Source organism: Astatotilapia calliptera, chromosome 17 (assembly GCF_964374335.1).
Source record: "Astatotilapia calliptera chromosome 17, fAstCal68.1, whole genome shotgun sequence".
Taxonomy (NCBI): domain Eukaryota; kingdom Metazoa; phylum Chordata; class Actinopteri; order Cichliformes; family Cichlidae; genus Astatotilapia; species Astatotilapia calliptera.
Window position 1 is genome coordinate 12951533 of NC_137438.1, and position 16886 is coordinate 12968418.

At 42.0% G+C, this 16886-nt stretch overlaps 1 protein-coding gene across 1 annotated transcript in view; it reads left to right on the forward strand.

The window, feature by feature from the left end:
• gmds (GDP-mannose 4,6-dehydratase) overlaps window positions 1–16886 on the forward strand; it is a 210276-nt gene that overhangs the window by 68557 nt on the left and 124833 nt on the right. Inside the window, exons 5-6 of the mRNA XM_026147546.2 lie at window positions 7852–8044; window positions 9032–9136. Of these exons, the coding sequence (XP_026003331.1) occupies window positions 7852–8044; window positions 9032–9136 (298 nt within the window). The remainder of the gene's footprint in view (window positions 1–7851; window positions 8045–9031; window positions 9137–16886) is intronic.

The following is a 16886-nucleotide window of genomic DNA, read 5'->3' on the forward strand; positions in this document are numbered from 1 at the left end:
AACCATAAACTGATTGCTCTGGTGTCGATACCCTTCAGATTTCGAGTATTTTAATGCCGGCGGAAGGCCGGAGTGAACGTGGCCACCACCTGTTCGCAACAATAGCTTCCAAACAAAACGATGCAGAGAGAAAGGGGAGCGAGAGAGAGGCAGATGGGAGTGCCACGAGGCAGACTGGGACTTTCCAGACTCGTCTGCATAAATCCTGAATTTGACAGTCAATCGTCAACTCAGAGTCTACCTGCCCTGACACACGCTGTCACAGCACGTATCTGTCCACACGTGCTCTAGCCACCCTCCCACATCTCCATCTGTCTCTTTCACATCCACCTGATCTGTGTACTTGTATTTGTTCATTGCCATAGCTGCAGCAACAATTGCACCAACTCAATAGAAGACGCCTGTAATTAGACAGAAAAATGTAGAGATTGAGATATGATCATAATGATGAGTGAACATCAGTGGGATGGGGGATTAGTGGGTAAATGCATGTCGTGCCATGTACGGATACCTGATTTGAAAAATTAATATGAACATTGCTTTTTCTTTAAAGTACTTACAATTATGTCTTAAGTACTCGTAAAGTAGATCAACACTTCAGTGCTACACCTCATGTTCTATAAAAGAAGGACCTGAGTAAATGAGGTATAAAATCTATTTTGAGAGCATGCTCGTGCAATTCATTCTCCACATGAAAGGAAGCTGTCATAAAACATAAAACGAGTTTCACCAACCCTTTTCTTTCCATCTTTACTGGAGGACCGTGCCATTTTCAACCTGATGAACGCTCTTTATCACCAGCTACAAATGAAACAAGTTATGCTCTTCATCTTGTGATACTGATACTTTAGAGCAGCTGTCATGCAGAGTTGTTTTTGGAGTGCGTTCCTTTTTTCCCTAGAAGCTTGATACTAATTTAGGGACTTCACCTGTATATTAGTTACAGACTGGTTTTCGAGAGAAAAATGCCCCCCCCCCCCCCCCCCCCCCCCCCCCCCCCCATAGTTTACAAGTGCCGTGTGTTTGCCTGTTGGTTTTGGTTGTAAGGAACGACTTTTATTCCGAAGATGAATGGTCTCCATGCCTGGTTTGTAAAATAGTGAGCGTTTGCAAACAAATTAGCTGTCTTTGCAGGTATGGAAGTAACATTTGAGCTTTTATACTGAAAAATATTGAAATACTGCTAAATGTAAAGCAGTATTTGGGGTGGCTGCAGCTCAGGAGGTAGAGCAGGTCATCTACTAATCGAAAGGTTGATGGTTCGTTCCCTGGCTGTTCCAGTCTGTATGCCAAATATCCTTGAGCAAGATGCTAAACCCCAAGTTGCTCTCTAATGTTTCCATCAGAGAGTGAATGTTAGAAAGAAAGCACCTAGGCATAGAAAAAAGTGGTTGCATAAATGAGGCGTGCTGTGAGTGCTCAGGTAGAATAGAAAAGCACTGTATAACAACCAGTCCATTTAATATGGAGATGTCACTATAAAATTAGATGTCGATTTCAGTTTTGCAGTTTTGTATTAAATTACGTCACTTTTTAAAAATGTTTTCTATTCTGTCTTCGATTCCCTCCTAACGTTTCTAAAAAAAACCCTTGTGTAAACAACGTGAAGCATACAAACTATGCTTTTTTTTTTTTTTTTTTAGCAGCTCATGCTGAACCAAGGCCCTATTAATATGCACAGTATTTGTATTTCCTTCAGGTGCACTTAGACAAGCTGAAAGCTTTGATCTGTGTGTCTAAATTAAGTCTTAAACCCATAAATGTTGGTCACAAGGGAATTCTTGGCATAAAGTAGATATGTTTGTCTGTACTGTGCTGTTTGAGGATTACTAACATTCTCATGTTTGCAAGCGGTGAGCACGTTACTTTTGGAGGTTTCCATAACAGGTTCTCGTACCTGTAGTTTTACCTGATCGTTGATCATCTTCCTGAGAGAAAACAGCAGAGCAAAGAGCGAACACGTTCCAGCCTGATGATGCAATGCCATGCATCCGCGCCTTTGTCTCTTGCTGTTCACTTTGTGTATCTTACTCTCCCGGCATTTTTCACCTCTATTGTGTCTACGTTTTGGGGAAAGGCGAATTGGCACAGAGAAAAGGGGGAAAAAAATAGCACTTTTGTTTTTCTAGCAGGTGTGTGTGTTTATACACAGACAGAGTCGCACAAAAAGACAGGACTAGAGGTGGAGGCGTTTCTCTCAAGTTTTATCACAACACATGATGAGGGCTCTGTTTGGAGAGCGTTTGGGGCCGCATACAGCAACAGTAGCTTAGGCTACCGTCACAAGATTACGCAATCATGGAAAACTGTGCAGTAATTTCAAATGATTTTATGATACAACAACACCACTTCAGTGCTGTCTGAATGACAACTGAACAATTTATTGTGAAGATTAGTGTTGATTTTTCACCATCATTATCATAAATTTCTGGAGTCTGGAGTTTTGACCAGAAGTAGTGATTTATATCTCCAACACTTTGATGCTTTTTTTTCCCCCCACGATTTTGTTCCACTGCAGTTCTTCATCTGTCATGCTTTCTTCTCTTTACACACGATGTCACAACCCTAGTTTTGCTTGGCTCATAGAAAGTTTCAATATTGCTGTATTTATTTCTAAGGATGTAAGCATTACATCTTTAAGTGCCAATGGTGATAATGAAATAAACAATCAAATGAAATGGTAATGAAACTGCTAAGAGCTGAAACAAACTGCTCAAGAGAAGCTAGACTTTGACTCCTGCCTTTACTCATCCATGTCATGAGGTGTCTTTGAAGCTAATTTGACCATTGGACAAATGCTGCTGTTTAAACAGTAGGCAGGGCGAGTACTTTTTGTTATATAGGTGTATTTGTGCAGACATTTGCACTATAAAAAGAGTGACCGGACTGTAGCAGTCGGGGATCGAACCAACCTCCTGACTACTAGATGACCTGCTTTGCATCCTGAGCCATAGCCACTGTTTAAATATTTAATCTACCTAGCACTATGTGGGAGTAAAATACATGTCATGCTTCTCCAGAGAGTTTCTTATCCTGTGGATGAACTCCAACTCTGCTGTCTTGGACTGCATTGGGCTCAGCGGCCTCACTGAGCTTAGTGCAGAAGCACATGAATCAGTTTTTTACCGATTCCACGGTTGCAGGTTCAGGTTACAGTGGATCTTCACATTAGGTGAAGAATTACCTTCAGCAGCAGTCCAAGGTGGTGCAACTGGAGTATGTTCCTCTATGGAGAAGCAGCTGAATGATATCAAACAGCCTGGTCTATAATCCAGCTAATAATGGGGAAAAAGGTAGAGGGGGACTGAGACTGGCCTGTAAGAATGAGGGGACTGTTTACATGTAAAATGATTGTGGATGGAGGGAAACAATTGCTAAAATTAGCCACCAGCTATTATTATAAACACTGAGAGGAAGAAGCACTCCATCAAGACTTTGTGTTTCCGTGCAAAAGGATGTTTCTATGGAGTAGTGGCTTCGTAAAGCTGATGATGGTAGTTTAAAGCACTGTAATTGATCTGTTTGTCAGAACATGGGTCTCCAGGTCACTCTCTCTCCCTCTCCCTCTGCTGGAGGGAATTTAGCCTGTTTGTCTTTGCTCTGTTAACACACGACTGCTCTAATTTCAGTTGGCCTGTAATGTGATGAGTAAAGGTGTAATTGATTGTGGTTTCTCTCCACAAACCCCCACCCATATTTATCACCATGTACACACACACACACACGCACGCACGCACACACACACTTTCTCTCTCTACTGTTTCTCCTTCTTTCCACTCATGCTTCATACCGGCCTCTCCTTCTCTCTGTTCTCTCCACCTCCAAGGCATTGCAGTGATTTTCTTTATTTGGTTGCTTGCAGTTAGAAGCGATGTATCACACTGTCAGCGTGTGAGAATGCTGTCCACTCATGGTGACTTTCACTTATTTTTACTGTTGTCTCTGGAATATAATATATTTGTGTTTCCTCCAGATAATCCGGCTTCCAAAGATATGATATGAGGTTACTTGGTGATTCTAAAGTGATCATGGAGGTGAGGTAAATGAAGTCTTTAAAGTATACAGACTATAGTGCTGCATCAGCGTATGGTTAAAATGTAAGTTATGGTTAAAGCACTTTTGAGTGAACAAAGCCTTGTTTAAATGCCAGTATATTACATTACTTGCATTATGGTAGAAAAGCTGCCATTTGTCAAGTCACAAAGAAGTGGATTATTGAATATAGATAAAGTTGGTAACACGCATCTAGCCTAGTTTATGCTAAGGGCCAATCAAAGCGCTGTAAGTTTGTGATTGCTTGCATGATGAACATGCCAGCACAGATCACCCACCCAAACACATTATGTGTGAATCTCCCCATGTCCTACATTTTATTTAAATACACACACAGAAACAACAACACCACCATCACCACCACCACCACTACTACTACTGCTATTACTGCTACTACTACTTCTTCTTATAGTTGGGCCTGGATCAGGTGACTCTGAACCTGATATAATTATCCAGGTGATGTCAAATTGGTTTGGTCTTTAGTGTGGTTTGCTTTTTTAAATTTTTTTATTCTATTGTACTAATAATGAACAATGTTGTGATGATATAAAACTACTAACATTTCAAATCTATATTCTCCATGTGTGTAAAAAATTAAGTAAATGATACAAAGTTATTGATATTTTTATTTTAAATTGTTGAGTGATGGATGTGTTCCTGGATTTGTAAATGGACAATGGAACTTTACATGCTTCCTCCACTGTTGTGTATATATGTATGTATATAAGGCCTTGCAGGTATGCAGAAAGGCCACGGCTGAATAAATGTAGCTCATATATATAAATACATATACATATACATCTGTCAAGACACACGCCAACACTCTGTTATACGTGAGTGCGCACACACCTACACGTCTGGAGTCACATTCCCGAGTCTGAAGCACACATTTCAACAAACCTTGTATGAGCAGGAAAGAAATGAAACCACCAAATACTGCAAATATATCCTGGACAGTTAGAAGCTTTTTAAACGGGATATTTGTTTGGCTGTGGACCCCCAATGCTGACAGGGCCTGGCTCGCTTCCCAGAAAGAACAATATCTGCCAGGTCGACTGAGGGGCCCAGAAGCAACCCCCTACCCCCACCCCCCACAGAACACACACACATATAGCAATGTACACAAACGTCTGGCCTTTAAAGCATCAGCGCTCAGGCTGTGCCTTACATAATGACAGAGAATGGAGGCATTAGGGCAATTTGTTTGATTTAAGCTGTCAAGGCATCCTGGACCCTGCCCCTCTCAGCTGGTTTTGATACAAGGTTTGTGTGTGTGTGTGTGTGTGTGTGTGTGTGTGTGTGTGTGTGTGTGTGTGTGTGCACACGCACTCACCACAACCTTGCACACAAAGTAGGTCTTAGAAAATATGGCTTACAAGGTCGAAGTAGTGTGAGCAGGTACTTCTCTATGGTGTGCACGTTAACATCATTTACCCTTTTGCATTTTTATTCCTTTTGTTGTGCTTAAGTTTTCATTTTTGTGTGTTTGTGTAGTCTCCAAGGTGGAGGGGAAGCCCCGTAAAAGTGTCTTGATATCTTCTTGGATTTGCTCCCGATTCATATTTTCAGTATATTTATCTGTCTCGTCATTATGATTGTCCAGATTTACAAAGAAAGCCCCTCTATTGCTCTTCATAACGTTTACTCTTTCTCTGCACTAAAGCAGCTCTTCTGGGAGCTTTGCATATCCAAATCTGAATCTGAACACAGAACGTCCTTTTAGTTCCAAGTCTCACTATTCAGCAGCCATCATAAAGTGCCTCTGGGCACTTATTTGGAAGCAACCCCCAAAAGGTTGATTCTGTTCATCTGGACGTCACTCATCCAAGTGATTTCTTCAGTCTCACCTGACTGCAGGTTTCCCCAATCTTATAAACAGTACATTTGCACAATGGCTGAAACTAGCACCACTGAATGAACAATGGGCTGTGAGGTCAGTTCCTTAATCATTAATATGTAAATTGTCATGACTATTGATCAGCAACCACTGATCAATGGCCATAAGTACCACTGACAGAGAGTTGGGGAATGGCTGCAATCACAGCTTTGCAGATGGTGAAAGATGTACCTTTAGGCCCTCTCTTCGATTCAGAGATGGTCTTTGCCTTTTCATGTAAATGGCCTCCTTGACTCCGCGCTCAAACCAGCGTTCCTCCCTGTCCAGGATGTGTACATCCCCATCCTTGAAAGAGTGGCCTGTAGGTGTAAATAGACTTTGCCTGATAGAATTTCATTTCATTTTAGTTGTCATTGGGACATAAAAATTGTATGCATGGAATCACCAATCTGATCTCATGAAAAGTGCTTAAAATGTTTCAAAACTTTTTCCCTCTTAAATCTTATGTCTCATATAGATGTTTTTTCTTATAATGTCCCTGTCTTTTTGTGCTCTTTTATGCTACTGTGCAAACTCAGTTCTTTGTTTGTTGCTTCGAGGAGTTGAGCTTGTTTTGTAATTTCTTAAAGGGCTCATAAGTAACACTTTTCCAGGCTTTTAAGTGTCCAATGCTTTGAGCACTGGCTGCTTTTGTTAAATTTGTAGACTGATAAAGGTCAAGCTGTAGTTGGCTACAAAAACACTGCAGTATTTAGTCAAATATTCCTCTGTGCAAAGTGGATATCATACAATGGCTTAAAGTTGTTATGATCATAAAATTCTTCTTTTGTTGTCAGTGTCAAAGAGAAAAGTATTGAACTGGACCATCTGATGCTTCAGTTTTTGCTATTATTCTGTCCACTTGATGTCCTTGTCAACGAGGGTAACTGAAAATGTCATTATACAATGTACAGTATGCGTTCTCTCACTTTTTCTTGTAAATGATGTAAATATAACCAAATGCCAGAATGCAAAGTCAAAGCGTGAGTGAAGCGTCACAGGTAATTACACTGAGTTGTGGAGTGTAATTGAACCTGATCAAACCTGCTCACTGCTTGTGTTTCTGTGAGTGTGTCTATATGTAAGTGTGTATGCCCTGTGAGTGGAATAGAGGCCCAGTGTTCCGAGGTCCCGTTTTAAATAAGGGGTCTTTATCCGGCCGTGTGTGCAGCACTGGTGTGAAAGCACTAAAGGGCCAAAGCGTTTCCTCCATACAGACCTGGCTCATGCCACTCACTCCAGGTGTGGTGACCACTAACTGGCACGCTTTTAACCATCACGCTTGATTTGGAGCCTGAAGCCAACCTGGCACGCACGCACGCACACACACACACACACACACACACACACACACACACACACACACACACACACACACACACACACACACACACACACACAGACAGACAGACAGACAGACAGAGACACACACACACACACACACACACACACAGAAACATGCATGCGCACAGCCATTTCTAATTTAAACTTAATTTCCCCCCAAGTCTTTGTTAAGTCCCCTGCTTTGGGCTTTTCATATTGGAAACAGGAATTCTGGGAGATGGAGTACAACACTGCATGGGTGTCATGGTGTATGAAGGGTGACCTGTGATATGATGTTATGTACGTTTATGTCACAGTTTCCTCTTTGGTTGTATACCTGAGTTACAAAAGTATTTCTCTGGTATTTTCTTTTTCAAAGTTTGACTGATTAAAAAAGAAAATCTTTCCGGTTATAAATCTAAGGTCACACTGGCGAAAAATTTAAAAAAAAGACTTGACCCCAAATATTATATCCAAAGTTGACAGCTCCTTTGTACAGTCAACCAAAAATGCAAATCAGTTTCTATTAGAAGCAGTTTTTCCACTAAGTTGCTTTAATGACGTGTCATTTTTCCTTTCTCTTTCTCTCTCTTTTCAAGATCTCCTTTGACTTGGCTGAGTACACAGCTAATGTGGACGGTGTAGGCACGCTGCGCCTCCTGGATGCCATAAAGACATGTGGTCTCACCAACAGTGTCAAGTTCTACCAGGCATCCACCAGTGAGCTGTATGGCAAAGTCCAGGAGATCCCTCAGAAGGAGACCACTCCCTTTTACCCCCGCTCACCTTACGGTAAGACTCATGTGCAGATGGACATCCACATTAACACACACAAGGATTTCCTTACTTTCTCTACCTCTCACCATTTGTCAGACACTTGTACTTGGCCTTGTAAGGGCATACAAACAGAGATTACTTGATGCCTCTTCTCCACTTTTTCTTGAACTCTCTCTCTCTCTCTTTCTCTAGGAGTGCGTGTATGTGTGTGCATGTGTGTGAGTGAATGAATAGAGGGGGGCTTCAGTTCTTAGACTGCGTTTGAGCTCTACACACACCCCGAGGCCAGCCGTCTGACTTGGAGTAGCTCTCGTTTGAACAAAGACACCTTTATATCCACAGCACTCAACACTGACTTTCAATGCATGCAACGTACGGACACACACACGCACACACACACACACACACGCCGTACGTGTGTCTTTCATATTCTATGTTGTCTAAATGGTCTCTTCACTGACACTTTCCGCATCTGTCAGCACTCAGTCTGAAGCTGCATGGGAGGTGCATACCATCTCAAGAAGGGCTGCACCTTTATTAATTAGACTCAAGGAAGGGGAGGCGGTGGTCACCATGGTGACCTCCCTTCACCTCCAGTTGTACATCCTGACCTATGGCTTAATCAACAGGCTCCTCCCTTCATTTGCCTTGTTTCTTCTACTCGTCGTAGGAGAAGGGAGGAGGAAAATGGGGAGAACTTTCTGTACAAGCCTGCTTTTACTCAATCAGCAGGAATCTGCACTTCAAGCTCTTGATTTCAAAATATGATCCATGCGTGTTGTATTCCATGAAATGTAGCTTGTCTTTTAGAGGAGATCAGGTCTCTGTTTATAAGATTCACTCTATATATCTTTTTATTCTGACTTGTTATGCAAATAAAGTGTAGAAAAGTATCCAAAGAATAAAAATGGCTTTATGTTTTCCTGAAGTGACATTTCCTTCCATAAATTTAATTTAAATTGATATAAAATTGATACTGATTATTTTTCCCTCTGCCCTCAGGAGCTGCTAAACTCTATGCCTACTGGATTGTGGTGAACTTCCGAGAGGCCTACAACATGTTTGCTGTCAACGGGATCCTCTTTAACCATGAAAGTCCGAGGAGAGGTAAGTGACAAGCACCACAATCCACCACTACAGTGCAAAAGTTTTGAGCTTTCTTTGTATTTTTTCTCAAAAAGTGGGAAATGGGTCCAGTGTTTTATTAAAATGTGCAGAAATGTACATGGAATGCAATGAATAAGGTAAAAAGAGTTTGTAGTCTTTTGTTCTGTTCTTGCTATAAATATTTATATTAAAACTCTAATTTAACTCACTCGGATGAGTGACGAAACGTTTTTCCCACTCTAAACGCTATGTCCAAATGAACAGAATCAACCATTGTGTGTTTGTTCTAACCAGGTAAGCTTTAACTGGATTGGTAATGAGTTTGGGATCATTGTCATGCTGAAAATCTGAAGTTGTTGACAATCAAATGCGTTCATGACTTCCTGCTTTAGATTTCATCAGAGATTTCACATTTGGATTCATCACTCCATCAGACCTGTTGCCACTGATTTTGGGGCTATTTCCTGTGTAGTTTTTGGCAAACCTCAGTCTTTTCACGTTTCCATTCCTTAAGTGTGGCTTCTTCACAGCCACCCTGCTGATAGGTCCTTCTTTTGACCCCCAGCTTCCCAGCTTCATCAAATTTTTAAGGACACCCTGCACACACTTCAGCGTAATGGCTCTTTAGGATCTCTGTTGGTGGAAAAATACTATTTTATGTCTGTCAGTTTTTCTTTAGATTCAGCTAAAGAAATTGGAATTTGTGTTTTTGTGAAAGGCGACAAAGTGGCTAAAGATACAATTTCAATTTGTTTCTTTGCTAAGTTGTCTGTTACGTGTTTCAAACAAAATAGGACAAGAAAGTCCAACTGAAAAACAAAACATGAAGAAATAACATTTGGCTCAAGACCTTTGCACAATACAGTACCGCATCCCTTGTAGCGTTTTCTGTAAACAATGTTCAGTCCCCAAAAAATATAGTCCTAAAGTAAAGTTGTACTTTCATAGTTTACCTTCTTTATATTGAAAGAGTCATCTTGAGTTTATATAGAACAGTATTGTAGTAAATGGCTGATTGATTAACAGCAATTGTCACATCAAAAACACGACGTCACTCCTCTTACCTAAGTAAGATGTTGGGCCAACAAAAAGGCAGCAGAACCGATGGTGAGCCATTGTTGGATTGTGTAAAAAGCTTGAATTACATGCTCTATATAAAGCCATATTCATTCACCGTGCAGCCAGGTTTCCTAACCACCTGACACACACTGTTGCACACATTCTGACACATAGTGAGTGGGTTGTAGTTGCATTTTTAATATGTGCTCTGAGTCCTGAGGGTCGCAGGCACTGGTTTAACGCGATTTACACGCCACTGCGACTCCAAATGAATACCACATGACTGCAGCCCCAGCACCATGCCCAGGTCAGCTGCTCAGGTGTTTATGATTTATTCCCTAATGAAGGCCCTGGCCACGACCTCAACCGAGGTCGGGGGTCATCCAGTAAACCCTAATGGGTTACCGCAGATAGATAAGTGTGGGAACTGGTGTAGGTTACAGCCAGTTCAGCAATGATGGCGTGCTCACCACTGGGGTCTTGTAATGGTGAATTAGTTGATATTGTTGAAACTGAAACGGTGTGTTGTGTGAGTAGAAGGAATTGGCTGAATGAGAGCAAGACGGATGGATAAATAGTGCTGAAGAAAAATGTTATTAATGAAGCAAAAAACAAAAAAAATTGCCTCTGGCTCAGACCTCTGAAGATAGTTATTCCATGGACATCATTTTAAAATACACTTCCGGGTGACAAACATAACCATCTGTTAAAGCCTAAAATATGGAGACTTTTGAATTGTGAATTAAAGACATTTATGTGAACATCCTGTGCCGCGTCCTTTCTTACACACATGCATAATAACCTTATAAGGACAAAACTCGGTGCTCTCCTTGTGAACACACTGTGAGCCTTTTTGTTCATGGTCAGCTTTCTCGCCTGCTTCGCTCATTCTGCCTCTATCTTCCCATTCTTTCCACACACACTCCTTTCCCCTGTCCTTCTCCGTCTTGCTTTATCCCATGCCGTTCGCCTCCCTTCCCCACAGTCAGCATTTTCTGCAGCGGGCCACTGGGTTTACTTCTGCCACTTCTATTCTAGTCAAACTTATGGCTGTTGTTGCTCATAAAGCAGGAACGCAGTGCTGTGATGTGGCCAGATGTCCCACGGCTGCCTTGCACAACCCAGTGTGGAGCATGTGTTGGCTGGATCGGCCAGTGTTTACCCAGGCCCCCGGGGCCCGCCGTGACCCCGCCGCTGCCACATTGAGGGGGCGTTTGGCTGTGCACTGTGTCACTCACAGGAGGGCTGCTGTTTGGGGGAAACTGGTGCTTTGAGCTGCAAAACACCCCCCCCCCCCCCCCCCGGCATATTTTATCACTGTCCAAGGGTAAGGCTGTACTGTCAGTCACTGGTGTGAAATACCTAACTGCTAAACTGATTAAATGGGAACTGAGAAAGTAAATGTAGCCAGAATGTAGGGTTCAGGGAATTAACCATAGTGCAAAAGTAACTAGTTCCATTACAGTGTTACCTTTTTGAAGTCAGCTTATCCTGAAGTTGTGCGGCCCACTATATTATTGCATTGCGAGTTCATATTGGTGGCATTCCCTCCACGACATGAGCAATAGGTTTTATGATTTACCTTCAAGCAACAGCTTTACCAAAAGAAGCCAGGCCATTAGTATCACTCCAGAAAAAATAATGCAAATATTTCTACAATCTAATAGCCGTCTTTTCTCTCATCACACTAGGTGACCTTAACCACAACAAAAGGAACAGCAGAATGTGCTGACCTGTTTAACATTAATGGACTGGTTGTTTAAAAAAGTATCTAAGTACCTGATGACTTTGTTGCAGAATATCATATTACTCATCACAGAAACAATAATCTGAGCATTGTAAGGCACCGCTTTGTGTCACGCTACAGCTAACACTGCAGTGTGAGGCATTATATAGATGTTTTTACTGTATTATAGTTTCTGGATAAATATAGAAATGACCATCCAGAGAAAGATATAAGAGAAAACTTCTTGACAGTTAGGCTGACAATTAAAACATAAAACCAGCAGATGTTTCAGCTGTCAGGTCCCCCTCCTGTGAAACCAGCTCCAAGTTGAGATTTGAGAAACAGACATTCTCACTGTTTTTAAGATTAGGCTTAAAACATTTTTGATAAAGCATATAATTTCTTGTGTTTATACTCCACTCTGCACGTAAATCATTGTTATTGTTAATCTCTCTTCCACAGTGTGTCTTTTATTCTGTCTCCTCTCCCAGAGCCTGTTTCTGCTGGAGCTTTCTTCCTGTTAAAAGGGAGTTTTTCCTTCCCGCTGTTGCCAAGTGCTTGTTCATAGGGGGCCGTGTGATTGTTTGGGCTGTCTCTGTATTATTGCAGGGTCTTTACCTTACAATGTGAAATACCTTGACACCACTGCTTTTGTGACTTGCACTATATAAATAAAATGGAACTGAATAAAATCCACTGAAATCAGTGCATGTCAATTAGATTTCCCAGTGATTTTAAAAATTGCACCACAGATCGCCAGAGGAATTTTGCATTACTCTCTTGCTTGCAGGCACACCCTTCTGAAAACCTCTGTAGAATTTTATAGAACTGCCTTAACTTGTTAATTCACTCATGGGAGAAAGGGGGAAAAAAGATTGCTCATTATTTGCATGTAACTCCTCCTGTTCTTTACAAACATCGTGCATGTCTGAATAAATTTCTCACTAATGAGGTCAAGGATGTCAATTTCACTGGCTCTGACATCACCACTACCCCACCTCGCCTCCCACGCACAGGAAACACGGTGAGGTCATTGTCCCGGATTACTATTGCATCTGTGTGCATTTGTGTTTGAGAAACAAATAGACGTTTGCTTTGATGAGGATTTTTTTCCTTTTAACAACCTTTACCGAGTCTCCCTTTAAAGGCGTCTGACCGAACAGTGTCCTGTCTTGTTCACTAGACAGTGTGCCGCGATGTGTCACACAGGACAACGAATGCTGGGAGTGGCTGGAGAGTTTTGATCAGATGCCCTGCCTCTCTGGAGCACTATGCAAAGGAGTTCTGTGTCTTATGACGCTCAGAATGATTTAATCCCTGCAGGAATGCATTTCTGGTTTCTCTTACCATTTCTGTAAACACCAAACTGTTCTGCCAACAAACAGACGCTTACCATTGTCCTGCAGCAAAAGGCTGGAATCAAACAGTCGGGGAAGAAAAAATAACCTGATGGAAATCCAGCGTGAAACAAAGCAAACAGAGGTCTGCATCTGCCAGGTGGTTCTCACCGCAGCTTGCCCCTTTCTGGTTATCCTAGTTATTAGCCATAACAAACAATCAGCATACTGCCTCTGAAGAGAGGGAATTAACACTCACAGGGATGCTAAATGGATTCCATAGATAGTTTGACATGTGAGACTGTGAAGTACTTCAATCTCTTGAACAGCACGATCAGCAGTGAAACCTGTGCAAACAGCCAGTCGCATGCTTATTTGTTCAGCGTATTCAACAAACACTGAATCCCTCAGAATCCAGTTTTGACAGCAGCAGGCGAAACCTTTGTTTGGTTTTTAGTTATTAATAGTGTGTTGGTGTAAGGCTGTGCAGTAAATCACTATAGTAATATTGCTTCGTGTGTATATGTACACAGTTCATACTACTAGCCAACAACAGTTGGAGGCTGATCCTTTGGTTTATTTGGGGAAGTCCCATCCATCTCTCCTCCCTCAGTGCTCTGTGGTTCATGCTTGGCAGTATAGAATAATATACTGTTATGTTAGGCGAGAACAGCAGTTAGCATTTGGGAAGTTGAAATGGTACTGCCAAAATCAATGCTACCCCTTAAAAACATACATATACAACGGCTCAGCCCCTACATGCCTTGGATTCATCTTTCCCCCTTTCGTTGAGATTGAGCTCAAAAGGTCAGATCGCATAATAGGTTTGTAAGACGATATGTTTTCCGTTTATTGGAAAGGTTGTTTTCAAAGAAAATCTTAAGATGGGAACGACTGGGTCAGTGGACATCAAGGGGATTAGGCAGTATCTTTTGAGCCGGAGCAGCCACTTTTCAGTTTAGGGTCTTTGATTTCATTGGTAGTGTTGAGAGTGGGCTGAATGAAAGCAGCCTAAACATCAGCTGAACTATGGCCAGGTGAGGATCAGTGTTTAAATCTTCGAAGCAAAACTGATGACAGACTCGTCTCTAGCCTTCACACCTCCTACAGGCCTGTGCTATTTAGCCACAAAGGTGCTTCCCCTATTGCCTCAGTTGGTTTCAGATGTGTCACGTGGTCATGGAGGTTTCTACCTTCACTCATCCCCATCGCCGCCCTCAAATTGCTATTTGTTATCCCAGATCACCATGGTAGCCAAGAATCTTGTTGACTGAGGTGCTTGCTTTGAGTGGCATAATTGCACCACAAGTCGAGGGCACCGCCACTGCTCTCCCAACCTTTGCCAAGGCCCATCAAGGCCCTGCAGCAGGACGAGCAAACCTCAAGATGTCAGTCTGCACTATTTTAATTTAGTCAAACTACTGGATGCCGCCATCTTTATTTTAGACCCTGGATTCAACAGTGTGGAGGTGGTGCTCTTAGTGTTAAAACTCAAGGACAACATGTATCATAAACTCCTCTCTCACTTTCTCCTTTTCTTTCTCCACACGATTTTTCACACTCCATTCATTTAGTTGCATTACACCCAGTTTTAAAAAGAAATTGTGCCTTTTTTGCTCGTTGTCTTTGACTTCTCAATCCTCCAGCTCCATTCCCAAATCTTCTTGCACCACATTTCTTTTTCTCTGCACCCTCCCTGTCAGCCCAGAACGAGGGCAGCAGTCTGTCAGGTGTGAATAGACGCTATGTTGGCGGAGCTGAGCTCATGACCTGTCTTGGATGTAATGCAAATATTCTCCCTCGGCTGAGGCTCCAGAGATCAGTCAGAATGTGAATTGTGCAATAACAGTGATGGCAGACACTGACAGGTCTTTGGTCTGGGTGGAATTTGGCCAACCCCCCCGACCCAGGGAAGATTCCTCCTGCGAAATCACTCAGTGCTCGTGCAAGTCAGGTATTTTGTTCATAACTCAGCAGAGATAAAGAAGATGGGTATGGAATGAGTAGGCATTCGTTTTGAAGTAAATACGGCTAGTGAGTTGATCTAAATCCGAAAATGTCTGGGAGTGGAGATAGATATTAAGGGTTACATTTTTCACTTGAAATCTACCAGAAATCCTTTGACTCCCCAAGGCCATTTCTCAAAGACGGAGTGGGATTATGGGATTTGCAGTTCTGGTTGAATTCCAAAACAGGTGTGTAAACCCTGTGTTGAGGTAACTGAAGAGTTTCTATGACAACGCTGCGGCAATCCGAATTAGGTTTCGGCTATTTTTTCTTTTTCTACCTCCGAAACGTGGCCAGTTCAGACAGGCTCATGACAGAAATGACTCACCTGTCAAACACCTAGGGAAAAAGCTGGAATGAGTTTGTGCTTTAACTTTTTGAGGGGGAAATAGTATTTTTTTTTTTTTAATCATCTCTGTCTTTTATACACTGTTACTGTGGTGGATACTCTCATTAAACATGACAAAAGTGAGTTCAGCATGTGTACTAATTACTCTGAGCCAAGCGTGCAGGCTCCAGACTACGTTTCAGACAGTTTTTTTTCCAACAATCAGATCACTTCCTATGAACAAGCACTTGGCGACAGTGAGAAGGAAAAACTCCCTTTTGACAGGAAGAAACCTCCAGCAGAACCAGACTCATGGAGGTCTGGCCATCTGCCACAACCCGTTGTGGGTGAGGGGAGGAGACAGGACAAAAGACACATTGTAGAAGAGAGCCAGAGATTAATAATAACCATTTAATAAATGCAGAGTGGATTATAAACACAGAGAGTGAAAAGAGGTGGCTGAAGAAATAACACTCAGTGCATCATGGGAAGCCACCAGCAAGCCTAGGCCTATTAGAATGTAACTAATAGCTCTTTTTCACTAGTCCCTGCTCTTGTCGGCTCAGCTCGACTTGACTTGGTTTTTATGGCTTTCCATTAGGTGAAAGTACCTGGTTTAAGGCATATTTAAGTACCTACTTGGCTGGAGTTCCAAGCAATGTGGCATCAACTGATGAGTCATGAGAGCATCTCCCTTACGAAAAATCAAAACCGCAATTGTTGAAACCTGGCAATAAGGGAACTGACTAACAATGGAGTCTGACAAAAAGCCATTCACTGAGCATCTGTTATACCAACTGCTAGCCGTCCTCCATTATCCACATATTTTGTGTGCGACTTTGGCCCATGTTGATATAATGAACCCACACACATTAGGGTGATTGTAATTGAAAACATCCAAAACAGAGTTCAGTGGAGCTGCATTAAGTCGAGCCTAGTAGGTACTAGTGGAAAAGTGCTATTAGAGAGGGTTCGGGGTCACAAGATCCAGCCCTAACTTTATCAAAAAGGAAAGGTTTTTAACCCTAATCTTAAAGGGAGGGGAAGGGAGCTAAAACTGTATCTTTCAGACTAGAATAAACCCGAAAGCTGAACTAAGATCCAGTGAATCCAGTGAGGTGAATAAGGATTATTTTGGACAGTGACTCATGCAGAGCTACTCTAGTAGAGTCAAAAATTACAAATGCAGAACTGGAAATGATCATTATAGGTCACCTTTAGAGAAATATGACCTATAAACAGTACTTCTTTTACAATGTGGTTCATTAAGAGTCTGGGTACCAAGCCATTCCA